General features: G+C 49.1%; 5 protein-coding genes and 1 non-coding gene across 6 annotated transcripts; 2 read left to right on the plus strand and 4 right to left on the minus strand.

Moving 5' to 3' along the window:
• Positions 1-60: 60 nt before the first annotated feature.
• Asppvi_002249 (uncharacterized protein) lies at positions 61-729 on the minus strand (the record flags this gene model as incomplete). The annotated part of the gene is made up of 1 exon (XM_043298241.1): positions 61-729. One exon carries the CDS (start codon positions 727-729, stop codon positions 61-63), a length of 669 nt encoding a protein of 222 aa, XP_043154176.1.
• A 1,348-nt stretch (positions 730-2,077) lies between these two features.
• Positions 2,078-3,220, plus strand: Asppvi_002250 (uncharacterized protein; the record flags this gene model as incomplete). The annotated part of the gene is made up of 2 exons (XM_043298242.1): positions 2,078-2,938; positions 2,987-3,220. The coding sequence occupies 2 exons, from the start codon at positions 2,078-2,080 to the stop codon at positions 3,218-3,220; spliced, it is 1,095 nt and encodes a 364-aa protein (XP_043154177.1).
• A 712-nt stretch (positions 3,221-3,932) lies between these two features.
• Asppvi_002251 (uncharacterized protein) lies at positions 3,933-5,533 on the minus strand (the record flags this gene model as incomplete). Its single annotated transcript, XM_043298243.1, has 2 exons — positions 3,933-4,234; positions 4,840-5,533. 2 exons carry the CDS (start codon positions 5,531-5,533, stop codon positions 3,933-3,935), a joined length of 996 nt encoding a protein of 331 aa, XP_043154178.1.
• A 597-nt stretch (positions 5,534-6,130) lies between these two features.
• Positions 6,131-6,237, plus strand: Asppvi_002252. Its single transcript has one exon. It is a non-coding gene; the product is annotated as a tRNA-Pro (tRNA).
• Positions 6,238-6,544: 307 nt separating this feature from the next.
• Positions 6,545-8,342, minus strand: glr1 (glutathione-disulfide reductase GLR1; the record flags this gene model as incomplete). The annotated part of the gene is made up of 3 exons (XM_043298244.1): positions 6,545-6,978; positions 7,043-7,875; positions 7,945-8,342. 3 exons carry the CDS (start codon positions 8,340-8,342, stop codon positions 6,545-6,547), a joined length of 1,665 nt encoding a protein of 554 aa, XP_043154179.1.
• Positions 8,343-9,209: 867 nt separating this feature from the next.
• On the minus strand, positions 9,210-11,247 carry pbs2 (mitogen-activated protein kinase kinase PBS2; the record flags this gene model as incomplete). The annotated part of the gene is made up of 2 exons (XM_043298245.1): positions 9,210-9,611; positions 9,679-11,247. 2 exons carry the CDS (start codon positions 11,245-11,247, stop codon positions 9,210-9,212), a joined length of 1,971 nt encoding a protein of 656 aa, XP_043154180.1.
• Positions 11,248-13,974: the final 2,727 nt, after the last annotated feature.

Here is a 13,974-nt window from a genome sequence, read left to right on the forward strand (position 1 = left end):
CAGAGAACAATAGATCGACCAAAGACGGAGTATGAGAAGTCTCAAACGCCATTACGAGACTTAAGCATGGGTAGTTTTGAGCGACTGAGAAAGAATAGGTGCAAACTGACGAACCGCTTCCTCGGCCGAAACATCTGGTCCTAGGGTCCAATACGCACGCACTTCTCGTTGGAGGGTCGGACAGAATGTAGTTTCTCGGCTAGAACTCCCACTATCTGCCTGAGGGCCTTGGTGCCTCTTCGAATGAGGCTCACCTGTGGAATCACCATACTGGCGTTTCTTTCCGGATTGCGTTGGGTGGTCGGATAAAGTGATGGACAATGGAGAGGAGTTATCATTATTGCAAAAGTATAGCTCGTATAGGCGCTGCAGCTTATGGTAAGCTGCCGGGTTCCTCATGCCAAGACGGGGGCTACCAAGTGCGTGGATACACCTGCGAATAGAAGCCATGGGGGCGCCGTGCCACTCTCTGGGTTTTGAAAATGCTTCGGTTGCTTCGGTAATGTCGAAATCAAGTAGACCGACATGCAGATAGGATTTGAGGAATATAGGTAGATACTTCCCGCCAATAGCATCGGCGGTGATGATACCCTGCTCGACTTGATGTTGCTTGTAGTCTTCAAAAGTGGGGGCCATTCGCCTTGAGGGAAACCCCTCCTCAGCTGCTTTCTTGCAGCGGTCTCTGTCCATTATCTCAAACTTGATGAAGAAATCGAGGTCTAGTGGCATAAGAACAAAACCCGGGTCGATGGAGCAGTCAAACTGGCTGTGGCAAGTCGGGCAAAGAGGAACTGCGTTCAGATATGAATTTATTGGGAAGTCTATGAGCCCAAGTTCACTCCAAAGCGGAGCCTGCAAACTGTTATTATCATCTCAACACCGAGATAATATGATATTGTCTTGCCTACCTGTCTATCTTCTTGTGCCACAACATGGCAAATGTGAGGTGACTCATTACCGCACGCCCAGCACGTATCCCCATGTATTTTTTTGACTCGTAACTTGGTAGTGTCTGAAAATGCGCTAGACTTGTTTGATGACGCGCCTGATGTAGAAGCTGACAGAGCGGGATTTGCGTGTACCACGGGGGAGGACGGCGGAGGCATTAGGATTCGGTCTCGTCCAGGATCTGCCATTTTTAGTTCTCTTCTTGACACAATAGTTGAAGGACATTTGACATACAGTCAAGGTACAGTCAAGGGTGTTTTGACTACACGAGGTGTTGTCGTTTCCTCTTTCACGGAATGTTCCTGCCCAAGTGAGGTTCTTGAGCCTCCTTGTACAAATGGAAGGTGCATTGGAGTCCTTAGGTAGATGATGAGTAATTATAATGACAGAAGCAGCGGCAGAACACCCCTGGATAAGGTAGATGCTGTCTACTGCAACTTACAGTCAGTCAGCAGCATAAGATATGCTGTGTATTGATTTCGCAGTGAACGTAGATGGATAGATGGATAGAGTGAAAAGACTTCTCCTCACTATTGTCGGCGAGGCTAGTTAGACATGGAGTGGCTGTAGAAGGCAGTCCATGACAACTTTTAGAATAAGTCGATTGGAGCAATAAATACCAAGAGTTCAAGACGCCAAAGTGCAAGGTGGAGTGGTGGACAGTTGTGGATTGCTTGATTGTGCTTCGATCACTGATGGTGGGTTCAACAATCACGTGACGGCGAATGACATCACCTCTACTAGGCAAAGATGAGGTTGTGGGAGACTTCATGAGCACTGTAACAAGAGTAATAAAACCTCTGTCTGGACACTCTTTTTCGGACTCAAACTGAATCCCGGATTCAGGATGACAAATGAGTAAGATAAAATGATAAAATTTAGTAGATATACCAAGGGGCAGCTGTGTCGCCGTTGGTGCTGAAAATGGGAAGATTGTCAGGAGTCAAACTGGATAAATGTGTTTCTAAGATACAGAAGTAGCTGTCGGCCCTTCGTCACTACTCTTGGTTTCCATTCCCGCTTCCTCATCCAGAAAGATCACCTTCCATTTTCGCGCTTTTCGCACCCTTCTTTACTGTCATCTTTGGACGCTCCCCCCCATTTGAAATCCTTCATGGACCACCTCAACATGGCACCGGCTGTCTCTCATACACAGATTTTCTATAACCCCAAGGCCTCGAACGCAATCCCCGTGGATTCGCCAGCAGATGCTCGAGCTCAGCTAGAATCATTTCTGCGCAGCGATCCCGAAACGAACTTACTACTGAAGCTTTCGTGGGACAACCTCAACAGCCAACCAGTTCGTCAAATATTGGGGGCCGTGAGGCGAAGGTATCGAGTTGAATACGACCCAGAGTATGAGGTGCTGAAGGTTAAACCTATGCCCTCTCCGCTCCATAGCGCTCTGGACGAATGTATAGCGCGATCTTTGACGGAGGCGTATCTTACTGTCCTAACCCCCGACGAGGCCAGGTGCATTCTGCCACTCGACAAAAGCCGTCTTCTGTGTCGAGCACCTACACTCAGCCCTGGAAAGAAACCTTTCGCTTGGACAAAGGATCCTGACTTCACCATCTGCTTCAAAGAATCTGGACACGATGCTGTACTACGAGTGGTCTTTGAGGTCGGGTTCACAGAAGCCTACGCCGACTTGTTACGTGACGCTTCCCAGTGGCTATTGCGGTCTGGCGATGAGGTGAAGCTGGCGATTATCATCAAAGTAGATGAGGACCAACGTCAGCTCCACTGTCGTCGGAGAACGGAAGAGTTTACCTCCAGTCTCAGTAACCTTATCAGCAAATACGGAGACGCGGAGTCTAGACACTGTCATAATATCAAAGCAAATGGTGCTGTCCTTGAGCCGACGTATCATTTATATGAAGCAATAAAATCTGAAATCACTGCGTCTGATTGGGTGGGTCAGATCTCTGCATACATGGAGATGTGGGAGATGAATGGGGGAAGACCTGCTTTGAGAGGATCACGAATTGTGAGTCTTACATGGATGAATGAAGAATAGAACTGATTGGGTCTTTAGGATATCCTTCCAACCCCCAGCAATCCCCGAGACCCAGAAATCAGAATCACGGACCTAATACCAGAAGATCGCAGAACGCTGTTTACAGATCTTGATGAATCAAAGACAATCAGACTCGACATGGGTTTCTATCGCGAAGCTTTGAACCAAGCTATGCCCTATACTGGGTTTATCAGAGCTGTTAAGGTTATCCGGCCACTTGATAAGTACGAGAAGGAGCCTGATTATGAGTAACTACTTCATCCCTTACACTTACCTGTGACAATAATGGACTGTTGTGTGTTTCTGAAGGCTATGCCAGAGGACAAGGAAACGGGGGAGCTGAGGCTTATCATTAAGAGAGACAATGTACTAGCTCAGACAGTTTAACACCAAGAATTGATCAGTCTTTGCTTTCATTTTAGAAATTATAACTTCTTGGTTCTGCAGGTGCATACATAAACCTTGGGAAACCGCTTACTGAAGAGGCTTGATATGCTCAAGCTTAGAGTCCCAGTTTCCCGGAGGGTGCGCAGCTAGTACAAAGGCTTTAAAAGAATGTCTGGATTGAGGCAGCTCATATAGTAGAGTAATTCAGTTGAAAGGTAGAGAGAGTATAGATAAAGCACGGAGGTTGAACGAGTGATAAAGAATGCCCAGACTCCCATTACCCAAGTCGGGCGAGCTCAGAGCGGCATTGCTCACAAAAACCAAAAGAGCATAGTTCACTATATGCACTGAACCCATGGAATTAAGCCCATAGTTTGAATTGAAGATATGCAAATAGAAATACAAAGGCAATATCTTTCCCTCGGGGCCAATTACCTCGAAGACATCCAGACGTGTCCGTAGAATCACGCAGCCACGATGCTGTGGATTTTGCTGCGAGATTTGGCTTTCAATCTCCTTCTCATGCTGAGCATCGTCGGCGTTGTTACTGTTGATTATTTTCAGGGCCACAGTTTGTTCAGGTTGCCATTTGAGTCTTGATTGTGATGGCCAGTGTCAGTTTCTCGCCGGTCAACATGAAGCTGGCAAGCGTGGTTACGGACGTGGGTAGGTACCTTGAAATGTCTCGGGCGAGCCATACGGTTGATTGTGATCCCCATCCGATTTTGACAAGCAGCTGAAATTTCTTGGCCAGTACTTCCCCGGGCTTTGCTGGGTAGAAAGTCGCCGTGTTGTAGTCGGGACAAACCTCCTCGTCGACAAGTTCCTGCTGAGGAATTGAAGGCCCCGAGTTGGGCGGTAACTGCCAGAGCGACTTTTCTAGCGAAGGAGAATATAGTACGCCGTGATGTCAAGGTCAGCCGCCGGAGAGGTGACATTGGGTCATTCAAGTGTCATTAGAATGCTCTGGAGTTGATCAGTACAGGAAGCTGAGCTCGAAGTTCCCTAAACAGCCGCCAGGAGGGTGTAGGCTCGAGTGCTGAGACAGTCTTGGCGGCGGTTGGAGAACGATCAGATTCTAAGAATGTGAGCCAGCTTATGCAGAACATATTGGTGGATTACCCCAGTCTCAGTGATGAAAGGACATGGATAAATAGGGGCCCTTCAACTCTGTCTGTTTAAAGTAGCTGCTATTAATGCATCCAGACCTGCTGCAACTGGGCTTAGCTTCTTATGCACACATTAGTGAATGATTAACAAGCCAATAACTTTATATCACCAAGCAATTCTGCGTAGTATCTTCCAACTGGCATTAATCTTGCTTTCCTCTGGTTTAAATACGTGTACTCAACGGCGCCAGTGGGTAGATACAGTACAATCAAATCAAACAATACTCAAGGAGTAGCAATTGAATCTTTCCTAGATGGTATAGAACCATCCTGTGTTTGTGATAATATTACGCCGGGCAAAATTGGGACTTTTACCATTAGCTTCAAGCATCAGACTCCCCTCTGCATCCAGTGATTCTGGTGGTACTGMCAGCCTCAGTAGATCCTTATCAATAGGGGCCACCTTCTTTGTCCAGGCAGGCAGTTCCTCTGGAGTGAAAGGTGGCCATGGATCTCCTTCTTCTTCACGATACACATGCTCTCGATTCCTCCGCAGACCCAGACTCAATCTCCAATTTACTGCCTCGTGTAATTCATCAACGATGGAGGCGACAATCGCATACCGAAGCGGGTCAGGATCTCTCGGGTCTGGTATGTCTCGTAGCCTCCAGTCTCGCCGATAGAAAAAGTAATCCGTCTCCCACCCCACCAGCTCGTAATGATCAGCGAGGTGGAGCTCGTAGAGCCGGTAAATCGATCGCAGGGGCGTGTCGCGCATACGCCAGATAGGAATAGCGCGGAGATTATGGATATCGTCAAAACGAGATTCGATAATGCCCGTCTCGTTCTTTGTATCCTCGCTGAGCGCGCGGAGAGGAAATGGACCAGGGAGTGGGAAGAACCAGGACGGATAGGGGATGAACATGCGCAGGAGCGTGAGCAGGGGATACTTGTGCTGATGCCTGAGTCGTGTGAGACTACCACGTAGTCGGAGGGGTGAGTGTGCGTAGCGAAGCCATGTTCGAAAGCGGCCCCAGAGAGATATCCTGGGACGGCGACGCGGAGGCATTGATGGTGAGTTCACTGAAGAGCGACAAGGCGGAAAAATATTTCTTTTCGAGTAACCTTTGGCCCTGAGCAAGATGCTTCTGCATGGCTCCCGTGGTTCTCTCCGTGGAAGAAGTTGTATGTCACCTCCCTTATAATGTATAAGAAAATATATTCAATGACTCTGCTACCTTCCTGCAACCTAGTCTGGGATACCTCGCCAGGCCTGACTATATAATCAAGAGCTTGAATCTCTAGGTTCAATTTCCAAGAAGCCAGCAGGGAGGCGCAATGGCTTCTTCAAAGGAGAGACCAGGGAGCAGGTACAACAGGAGACAGAGACGTCTGTTCCATAGGCAGATATAGCCATCGTTACACTTCATTGCTGCTCTACCATAAGTAATCACACTAGTAGGCAATCCAGAACCAGAAATATATTTCACTTAACACCTACAGACAAAAATATATATATAACAAGTACTACCCTTCATAAGCTACTGAACTTTCATTCCTTTTATTGATTTACCTTCCCTACCTTAAACTATAGTTGAAAGTGGGTATTTATTAACTAGCAGATGCTCTTGATAAGTTATAGATATTGTGAGAAAGTCATACACTAGCCCTGATGGTCCAGAGGTACGATTCATCCTTCGGGGAATGTTAGCTCTCCGGCTCTCAAAAGAGCCCTGTATGGATGAGACCCGCGTTCGAGTCGCGGTCAGGGCCCTTCCTTTTTTCCACCAGGTTTTTTGTTCCCACCGTTGTTAGTTGGGGTTTGTTGGTTTTTGCTGGTGGTCGTCCCTCACAGTTTTTATCATGTATTATTATTATTTATTAATCGATGTATAATATCCGTATGTATGTATGATAGGAGAGAATGAGCTCTTTGCTTATCTTTATTTTCTGTCTACTTAAGATTCCTTGAATAATGGCCAGTTTTTAAGTGGTTGAAGTTCTGACTGTACCGCTCAAATTATATATCCATGTACAATGTCTATTGTATTCAAGTTGTCTAGATCTAACTCTCTAGAATCTACCGCATGGTCACCAATTCCTCTGCACTGGTCGGGTGGATAGCAACACAACTATCAAAGTCCTTCTTGGTAGCGCCCATCTTAATCGCGACACCGAAACCCTGCAGCATCTCGCCCACGCCGAGACCCAGAATGTGCAGACCGACCACCTTCTCCTCGGGACCGACACACACGATCTTGAACTCGGTCGGGTTCTTCTTCTTCTCCTCAGCAGGCAGGACGTCGTAGTACATCGCCGTGAACTTGGTATAATAAACCTTGACATTGTCGTCACCGTAGCGTTGGCGGGCTTGCGGCTCGGTCAGACCGATGGTGCCGACTTCGGGGTGTGCGAAGACCACGGTGGGGATATTCTCGTAGGACAGTTTGGCGGATTTGAGGGCCGGGGGACCGAAGAGACGGCTGCCGAGTTGGCGACCGGCTGCAATGGCGACTACACGAAGCAAAAGTATTTAGTCACGTAGTTCAACAGAGGGGCAAAGAAGAAAGTAACGTACCTGGTGTCAGTTCCGCTACGCCAGTGACATCGCCAAGGGCGTAAATACCATCCGCAGAGGTATTCTGGTACTGGTCGACAGCGATGTGGCCACTTTCGTTGAGTTTCACGCCGGGGATCTCGAGATCCAGATCCTCGACCTCGGGCTCACGACCGATAGCCCACAGCACCTCGTTGAATTCCTCCTCCGAGCCGTCATTGCCAATCAGCTTGAGCACCTTGTCCTTGCCCTTGCCGTCCCTCAGCAGCTGCACCTCCTTGAACCCGCCGTGCTTCCTGTGGATGTGCATGCCGGTGGCCTCGTACCGCTCCGTCATCGTCTTCTGAATCATAGGGTCGAACTTGCGCAGCATCGTCTCGCCCCGAATGAACATGTGGGTCTCCACGCCAACGGCGGCCATGACACCAGCCAGCTCGACGGCAATGTAACCAGCACCCACGACAGCAACCTTGGGCGGGAGCTCCTCGATCTCAAAGAACCCGTCGCTGGTGATACCATGCTCGGCGCCCTTGACAGGGGGAAGGATGGGTCGGCCACCGGTCGCGATGAGAATGTGAGGCGCCGAGTACCGAGCCTTTCCGCCGTCATTGAGCGTAACCTCGAGGACCTTGGGCTCGACGAACCGAGCGCGGCCATGCACGAGGTCGATACCTTCCTTGCCCCAGTTTCTCTCGTAGGCACCATTCAGACGCTTGACGACGGCGTCGCGGGTTTCCTTGAACTGACGGTAGTTGATCTTGATGTCCTTGGGGATATCGTAGCCGTAGTGCTCGCCGACGTGGAGAGCTTCGTTGATGGAAGCGAAATTCCATGTCATCTTCTTGGGGACGCAGCTGCAGACCCTTCAGTTAGCATATCCCACGCTTCCCTGGGCCACACGGACAGCAAAGCACAAAACATACCCGACGTTGACGCAAGTACCACCAGACCGTCCACTCTCGACAATCAGCGTCTTCGCACCGTACCAGCCAGCGGCACGCCGTGCGCTACCGCTACCACCACTACCACCACCCAAAACAATATAGTCATACTGCTGGACGTCCGTAGGAGCCATCTTGGTGGAGTCCGCCGCAACCGCAGTCGATGAAAAATGTCGAGAGAGAGAGGCGAGACGGGGAGCTGTCTTGGAAATCAGAGGGGGAGAATCCAGTTTTCGAATCGCAGATTTGGCTCGTCGGTCTGCAACTGTAGAAATCACTCGAGCAGACTGAACGATAGTTGATGAACGGACCAGTTGCGACACACGAGGTTTGAATGCTTGAGCTGGAAGCAGAATGTGGCGCGAGGAGCGGGAGAGCATGGAGGGTCCAGTTCTTCTGTTTTTTATTGCCCCTCTGCAGGTGGTGGATGCCGAATGAGGGGAGAAAGGAGAGATGGAGACGGATTATTGGAGGGGCAAAGCTAGCTAAAGTAATCGAGAACTAAAATGGACGCTCCCAGGATCGAAGCTGGCGGGGAACCCGGATGTTGGTGGATGACAGAGAATACGGATTGCTGACGCAGAAGAAGGTCAGCGGAGTTGATCGACTACTATGTGAGACAGAGGTGGGCAGCGAAATCAGATTACCGTCCACAACGACCAATTTCCTCTCAAGGGCTATCTTATAAGATTGACGGGCGCTTTCCGAGTCTCCTAATCTTCCGAAGATGGCCGCCGACTTCGCCGAGATGGGCGGGTTTTGGCGTTCGAGGCTGGAGATTCGGTCATCGCAGCCACACGTGACGCGATTGATTGCTAAGCGTAAAATGACAAATCCTTCAGAGAGTCGGGGTGCCCGAGGTTTCAAGAATGATATGAGATAAATGTGGTTGTCCTATTTGGGAGAATATCTAGCCCGAAATAGGGGTATCGAAACGTTATGTATCTATTTACATGAGACAAATGCGGATTCAAGCTGCCGGCACTTTACATCTCAGAATCCATCACACATAAGTAAAGCTTTGCAGCACGTAGATGTGAGTTCGAAGCAAAACGACAGAATCAACCATATGACAGATTTGCAGGTCGAAATAAATGGAGAATTGCCCAGACGGCGCCCGCGCCAACAAGTCCTCCGTTCATGCACTCGCTCCATTCAACAGAAAATAGACGATAGAGAAGGGGGATTATTGAGGAGAATGAAATGTTCAGGTGTTATAAGAGATGAGCTGACCAGAAGGGATTGTCCTAAGAAGCTGATGGTAGCGAGGAGGGATCATCAAGCAGAGGGCTACCGGGCACTGCATCCAGAGCAACGGCATGCAATGCAGGTTTCTCTGACTCTTGTAGCTGTCCACGTTGGTGACGTTCGATTCGCTCCTTGACCCATTCCGCCACTTCCTCATCCTCGGTCGCAGTACTCGCATCGGGCCCGCCAGGTTGGCCGTCAGACGAAGCGGCGGATGTTGCATCGGTACCATTCGACTCCGTCGGGGGTTGCATCAAGGGAGCAAGCCATGGATGTCTGAGCAACGTACTATACGAAGGGCGCTTACTGGGATTTTTATCCAAGCAAGCGCGGACGAATGCATGCGCCTCTTCCGAGTATCCTTGCTCTGGTAATGTTGGCGGATCCCCATGCACGATAGCCTTAAGAATGACATTAGAAAGCGTTCGACCACGCGAATGGATTGAGAAGGGCTTGAGAAAGACTTACATGCAACTGGCTGAAAATGTTGTTAAAAGTTTCTGGAGGATATGGATAGCGACCGATAGCGCATTCGATAATGGTCAGGCCCAAACTCCAGATGTCACTCTGCACACTATAGGTTCCACCACCAGTCGCGCCGGACTGCTGCACGCCACCTCCTGCAATACGTTCAGGTGCCATGTAACTCTGGCAGCCGATATTTGTCTTCGCGATACTTGCGACCAAATTGCCGCTCACGCCGAAATCGCAGATCTTGATTTGACCTCGAGAGTTGACTAGAATATTAGTAGGCTTCACGTCCCGATGAATGATGTTATGATCGTCTTTGAGAGTCTTCAATCCCATGACGGTGGATAATGCGACCTTTCGAAGAATGTTTTCGGGCACGCCGTCCTTGTAGAGTTTATCAATAGAGCCTCCGTCCATATATTCCACACACATATAGACCGCACCCTCCTGGAAGAAAGCGCCGTAGAAGTCGATAATGAATGGCGACACGCAACGGTGCAAAATATCCAACTCCATGATGATCTGGGCGAACTTGTTCTCATCCAGCTCCAAGCGAATCTCCTTCATCGCCATAATGTAACCGGAAAGATTGTCCTGGGGCTTAGCCGCAGAAGTGCTATCCGGCGTCGAGTTCTCAGTCGGGCGACTAATGATGCCGCGAAGCCCCATACCGGGTTTGCGCATTTGGGGCCGGCTATGTCGAACTTTGTAGACCGTTCCGTAGTTACCCTTACCTAACTCATCCAGTCGCTCAACCTCATCTAACGAGATGCTGAAACTATGTCCGGACGAGAATTCGACGCCGCCACCGTGCAGAATCGCCTTGTTCTTGAAATTCAGAGTTCCCGCCTTCGTGTCAATATACTCCGAATATTTGCTGAATGCCGACCCTCCAGATGCGTCCGAAGATCCGTCGCCAGGCGAACTGGCACCAGACCTAGTCGCAGGGCCAGTGGCATCTGACAGTTTTAACCCTGGCTTCATTCTCTTTGCGGCCAGGCCGCCGGTTTTCGGCGAAGGTGAATGAGAACCTGCAGAAACTCCCGCCACCGAGGGCGAAGATGCCCAGTTTTTACCATGAGGGCGTGCGGTCGGGGGAAGGCGCCCGGCAAGTGCACCTCCCATCGGAGGCGACGGCCCTGCTATCGGACTTGGCGAACTGGAAACGCTTGACCGAGCCGAAGGGATTGTTCCGGTGGAGACAGCATGAGGTAAATGCGGGGGAGCACCCTGTCTGGAGAGGGAGAAGGCCTTCATCTTGGCCAGGATGTCCTGATTCAAACCTCCTGGCTGCGCGCCACTCATGGAGGCGTGTGGCCGTGTCGGCGTCCCTGCACCATGCCGAGCCGCATTGATTTGGCCCAAATGAGTCGACGAAGCACTTATTCCCGATGTCATATCTCGGTCCGGCCGAAGGGACGGTACCGAAGTAAAAGACGGAGGAGCAGTGACAGAGGGAGAAAGGTCATCGTCCGTTGTGTTGTCGGATCGGTTGTCAATTTCCACTTGAGCGGACGGAACCTCTGCGACAGGTTCTTGTTCTGGGCCCATTGTAGCCGCGCTCATCGTGGAGTAGATGCGAAGAGGGTGCCGTTTCGAGTACCTTTTTTTCGATCGGGATACGGACCACCCGGGATGGCGATCATGAAAGGAGGGAAGGTGGAGAATCCAGATTGAGCTAGTTTTCTAAGGAAGCGATAGATCGACCTTTCTGTAGATGAAAACTGCTCCTGTCACAAGGGTTAGATATCTGACCTGGGAGAGCCGCGGGGTCTAGGAAACAATGGCAGTTTGCCTCAACGCGGGGCAAGAATCATACCGGAGACAAGCTGGATAGATGTAGGTAGGTGAGAATCTCCCGGTGCCTTGAGGAGACGCCACAGAGGGAAGGCAGGGTAATTGTACGAACGGGCCAGATTTCTAAAGGTATAGGGAAGAACTATAAGTAAGCGAAAGAGGGGGAGGGAGTCTTGAGATAAAAGATTGAGATCCAGGGAATTATGCCTGGGGCAAGTGTGGCAGCCAAGCAAACTGGGAAATCTTGGCTGTGGGTGCTCGAGAAATTTCCAGCTGTTCAAGGATTGATCAAGGAACGAGCACGTTTATTTTGAACCCGAGTTGACTTGGGAGATAGCGGAATGCCAATTTAATTAAGATAGTGGAATGAGATATTAGTAGTAGAGTAGTGCAAGTAGTCATCTCCAACAACCGTCAACCGTATGAATCACATACTCGGCTTGACGAGATACGTATACTATGGCCGGGGGATGCGGTACTCTCGTTGGTGCGTTGGCGGGAAGAAAGACCAGCCAATGGTTGGCTTCAGGCGCTCAAGGGTGCCGCCTTAGTAGGTGGACGAGGCAGCAATATTATTTGTTATCGATGTAGAGAGGTAGGTAATATTAGGTACTATCAACGACTCTTTTTGGCCACTGATTCACTACTCATGTCTAACCTGCAAAAGATCTACAGCTCGACCTCTTGCATAGTCTTGATTCTTTACAGACGAGTTTCCACCGCGAAACAGTAGAACAAGGACAGGCTGCGTCGAACCGAACCATCCGACTTTACCAACGGGACACGGAACTGCGAGTCCAGGGTCTATGGCTACCAGCCACGGAGCAAATTCAATTTGATAATTAAGTGCCTTCGTTTCTATCCAATTAAAGTATGATGTTGTCATTGATCCAGTAGCTCTAGATAGTACCTGGATTCAATAACCAGCTTGTAATATAACGGCGCAGGTTTGATCTTGTTTTCTGGAGAACTGATAACCCCACACTACGTCAGACACAAGCCTCCCAAGTTGTTAGTTCACCCTCTCAGGTGTTTACTTGGAGAATATACCTTAGGTATCAAACTCTGTTCTTTGTTGTTCTTCACTATCACCTCACCAGATGCTATATACTGTGCTACGTTATATCAGCTATCTGTCCATCCCTGATAAATCCTTGTCCCAAATCCTTCAAAGGTTCTCCGGTAGCCCTCAAGGTACCTAAGTAGGTAGGCATTGGTGAATGGATCAAACGGAGCTGTCATTGGCGGGCTTTGCTGGCTGCCTATGTTGCCGATCGGCTGAGTCCTCCCGTTGTGGCGCTGCTGTGGATGGTGCAATGCATGAATGTTTGACTTGAAACAATTGTGATCAGCCAATCATACTGTCTGGATCGGAATGGGGGCAAAGTCCGTTGATTGTTTGCGTATTCTTGCCCATAATTGCTCCCAGACTCTCCCACCTTGAGTCACGTATAGACACCAAAGCAAGCCCGTTAATCTGTCAACTTGCATCAGATGAAGTCATATAATGTCGGATGATGATAGTACGCCCTAATCAAACTGTGCAACAGGAATGCGCGTAGCTTGGGAGCCAGTCCGACCTCGAGAACTTGTCCGCGGTTCTTCTCTTGAGAATCAATTTAGGTATCAAAGGATCAAAATTCACGTTCCTTTCCTTATTCTTTCGAGTCAGGCGCGCCAAATCAAGTATGCCACCAAATGACCACACTGAGGATAGTAGTGACTTTATATACTCCTGCTCTCAGACAATCCGGACCTTTTAAGGTATCTGCAGGGATCCAAGATGTGTGCCGATCATGACGTGATAGAGATAAAGCTCTCAATGACTGTTCAAGTGAAAAGCTCCATCAAGAACTGTGGTGCTGTATAATCCTGATGACTTCAAACTAACTTGCAGTATGTAGATATGATATAGGATCATCTTTCGAAATTTCCTGCTCTCTCAGTGTGGTGGAGAGAGAATGACGATGCACCTTTGCGTTCTTGTACAACATGTCCATGGATTTTCACCACTAAATAGTAAGGACTAGATAGGTACATGTCTGCAAATTCGCACATCAAATTGGAAAGGAGTACTCAAGTGAGAGTAGTACCTGTGAGGTACGACTGATAGAGAAGTACCCTATTAGAAAAGTGCCAAGGTATGTAGGTTGACTGTTTAATGGAGAGCCAGAGTAAGATAAGTGATAAAGCCAATCACTACTCTGTACTGCCGAATGTGCTACTATAGTCCTTCCTTCCATTCTGATTGGATTCTTGGCACAGGTCTTGCGTCAGAATTGGCGTTTATGGCTGTTCAAGTCTACAGGTAGGTACAAGAACAAGAAGCTTCAAACTGGTGTTGAACCATTGCTGGCAGCTTCAAAGGTCGCACAAAGGATTAGGTAGTGGTTATATCATCACTATCTCAGCCTGTTGCCTGAACAGTTTCATAATTGACGTGTCTTGAAACTTTGCTTTGTATTATCGTTATTGATCTTCCTATCTAAATTGTTC

This window comes from Aspergillus pseudoviridinutans (genome assembly GCF_018340605.1).
Source record: "Aspergillus pseudoviridinutans IFM 55266 DNA, scaffold_2, whole genome shotgun sequence".
In the NCBI taxonomy this organism is placed as follows: domain Eukaryota; kingdom Fungi; phylum Ascomycota; class Eurotiomycetes; order Eurotiales; family Aspergillaceae; genus Aspergillus; species Aspergillus pseudoviridinutans.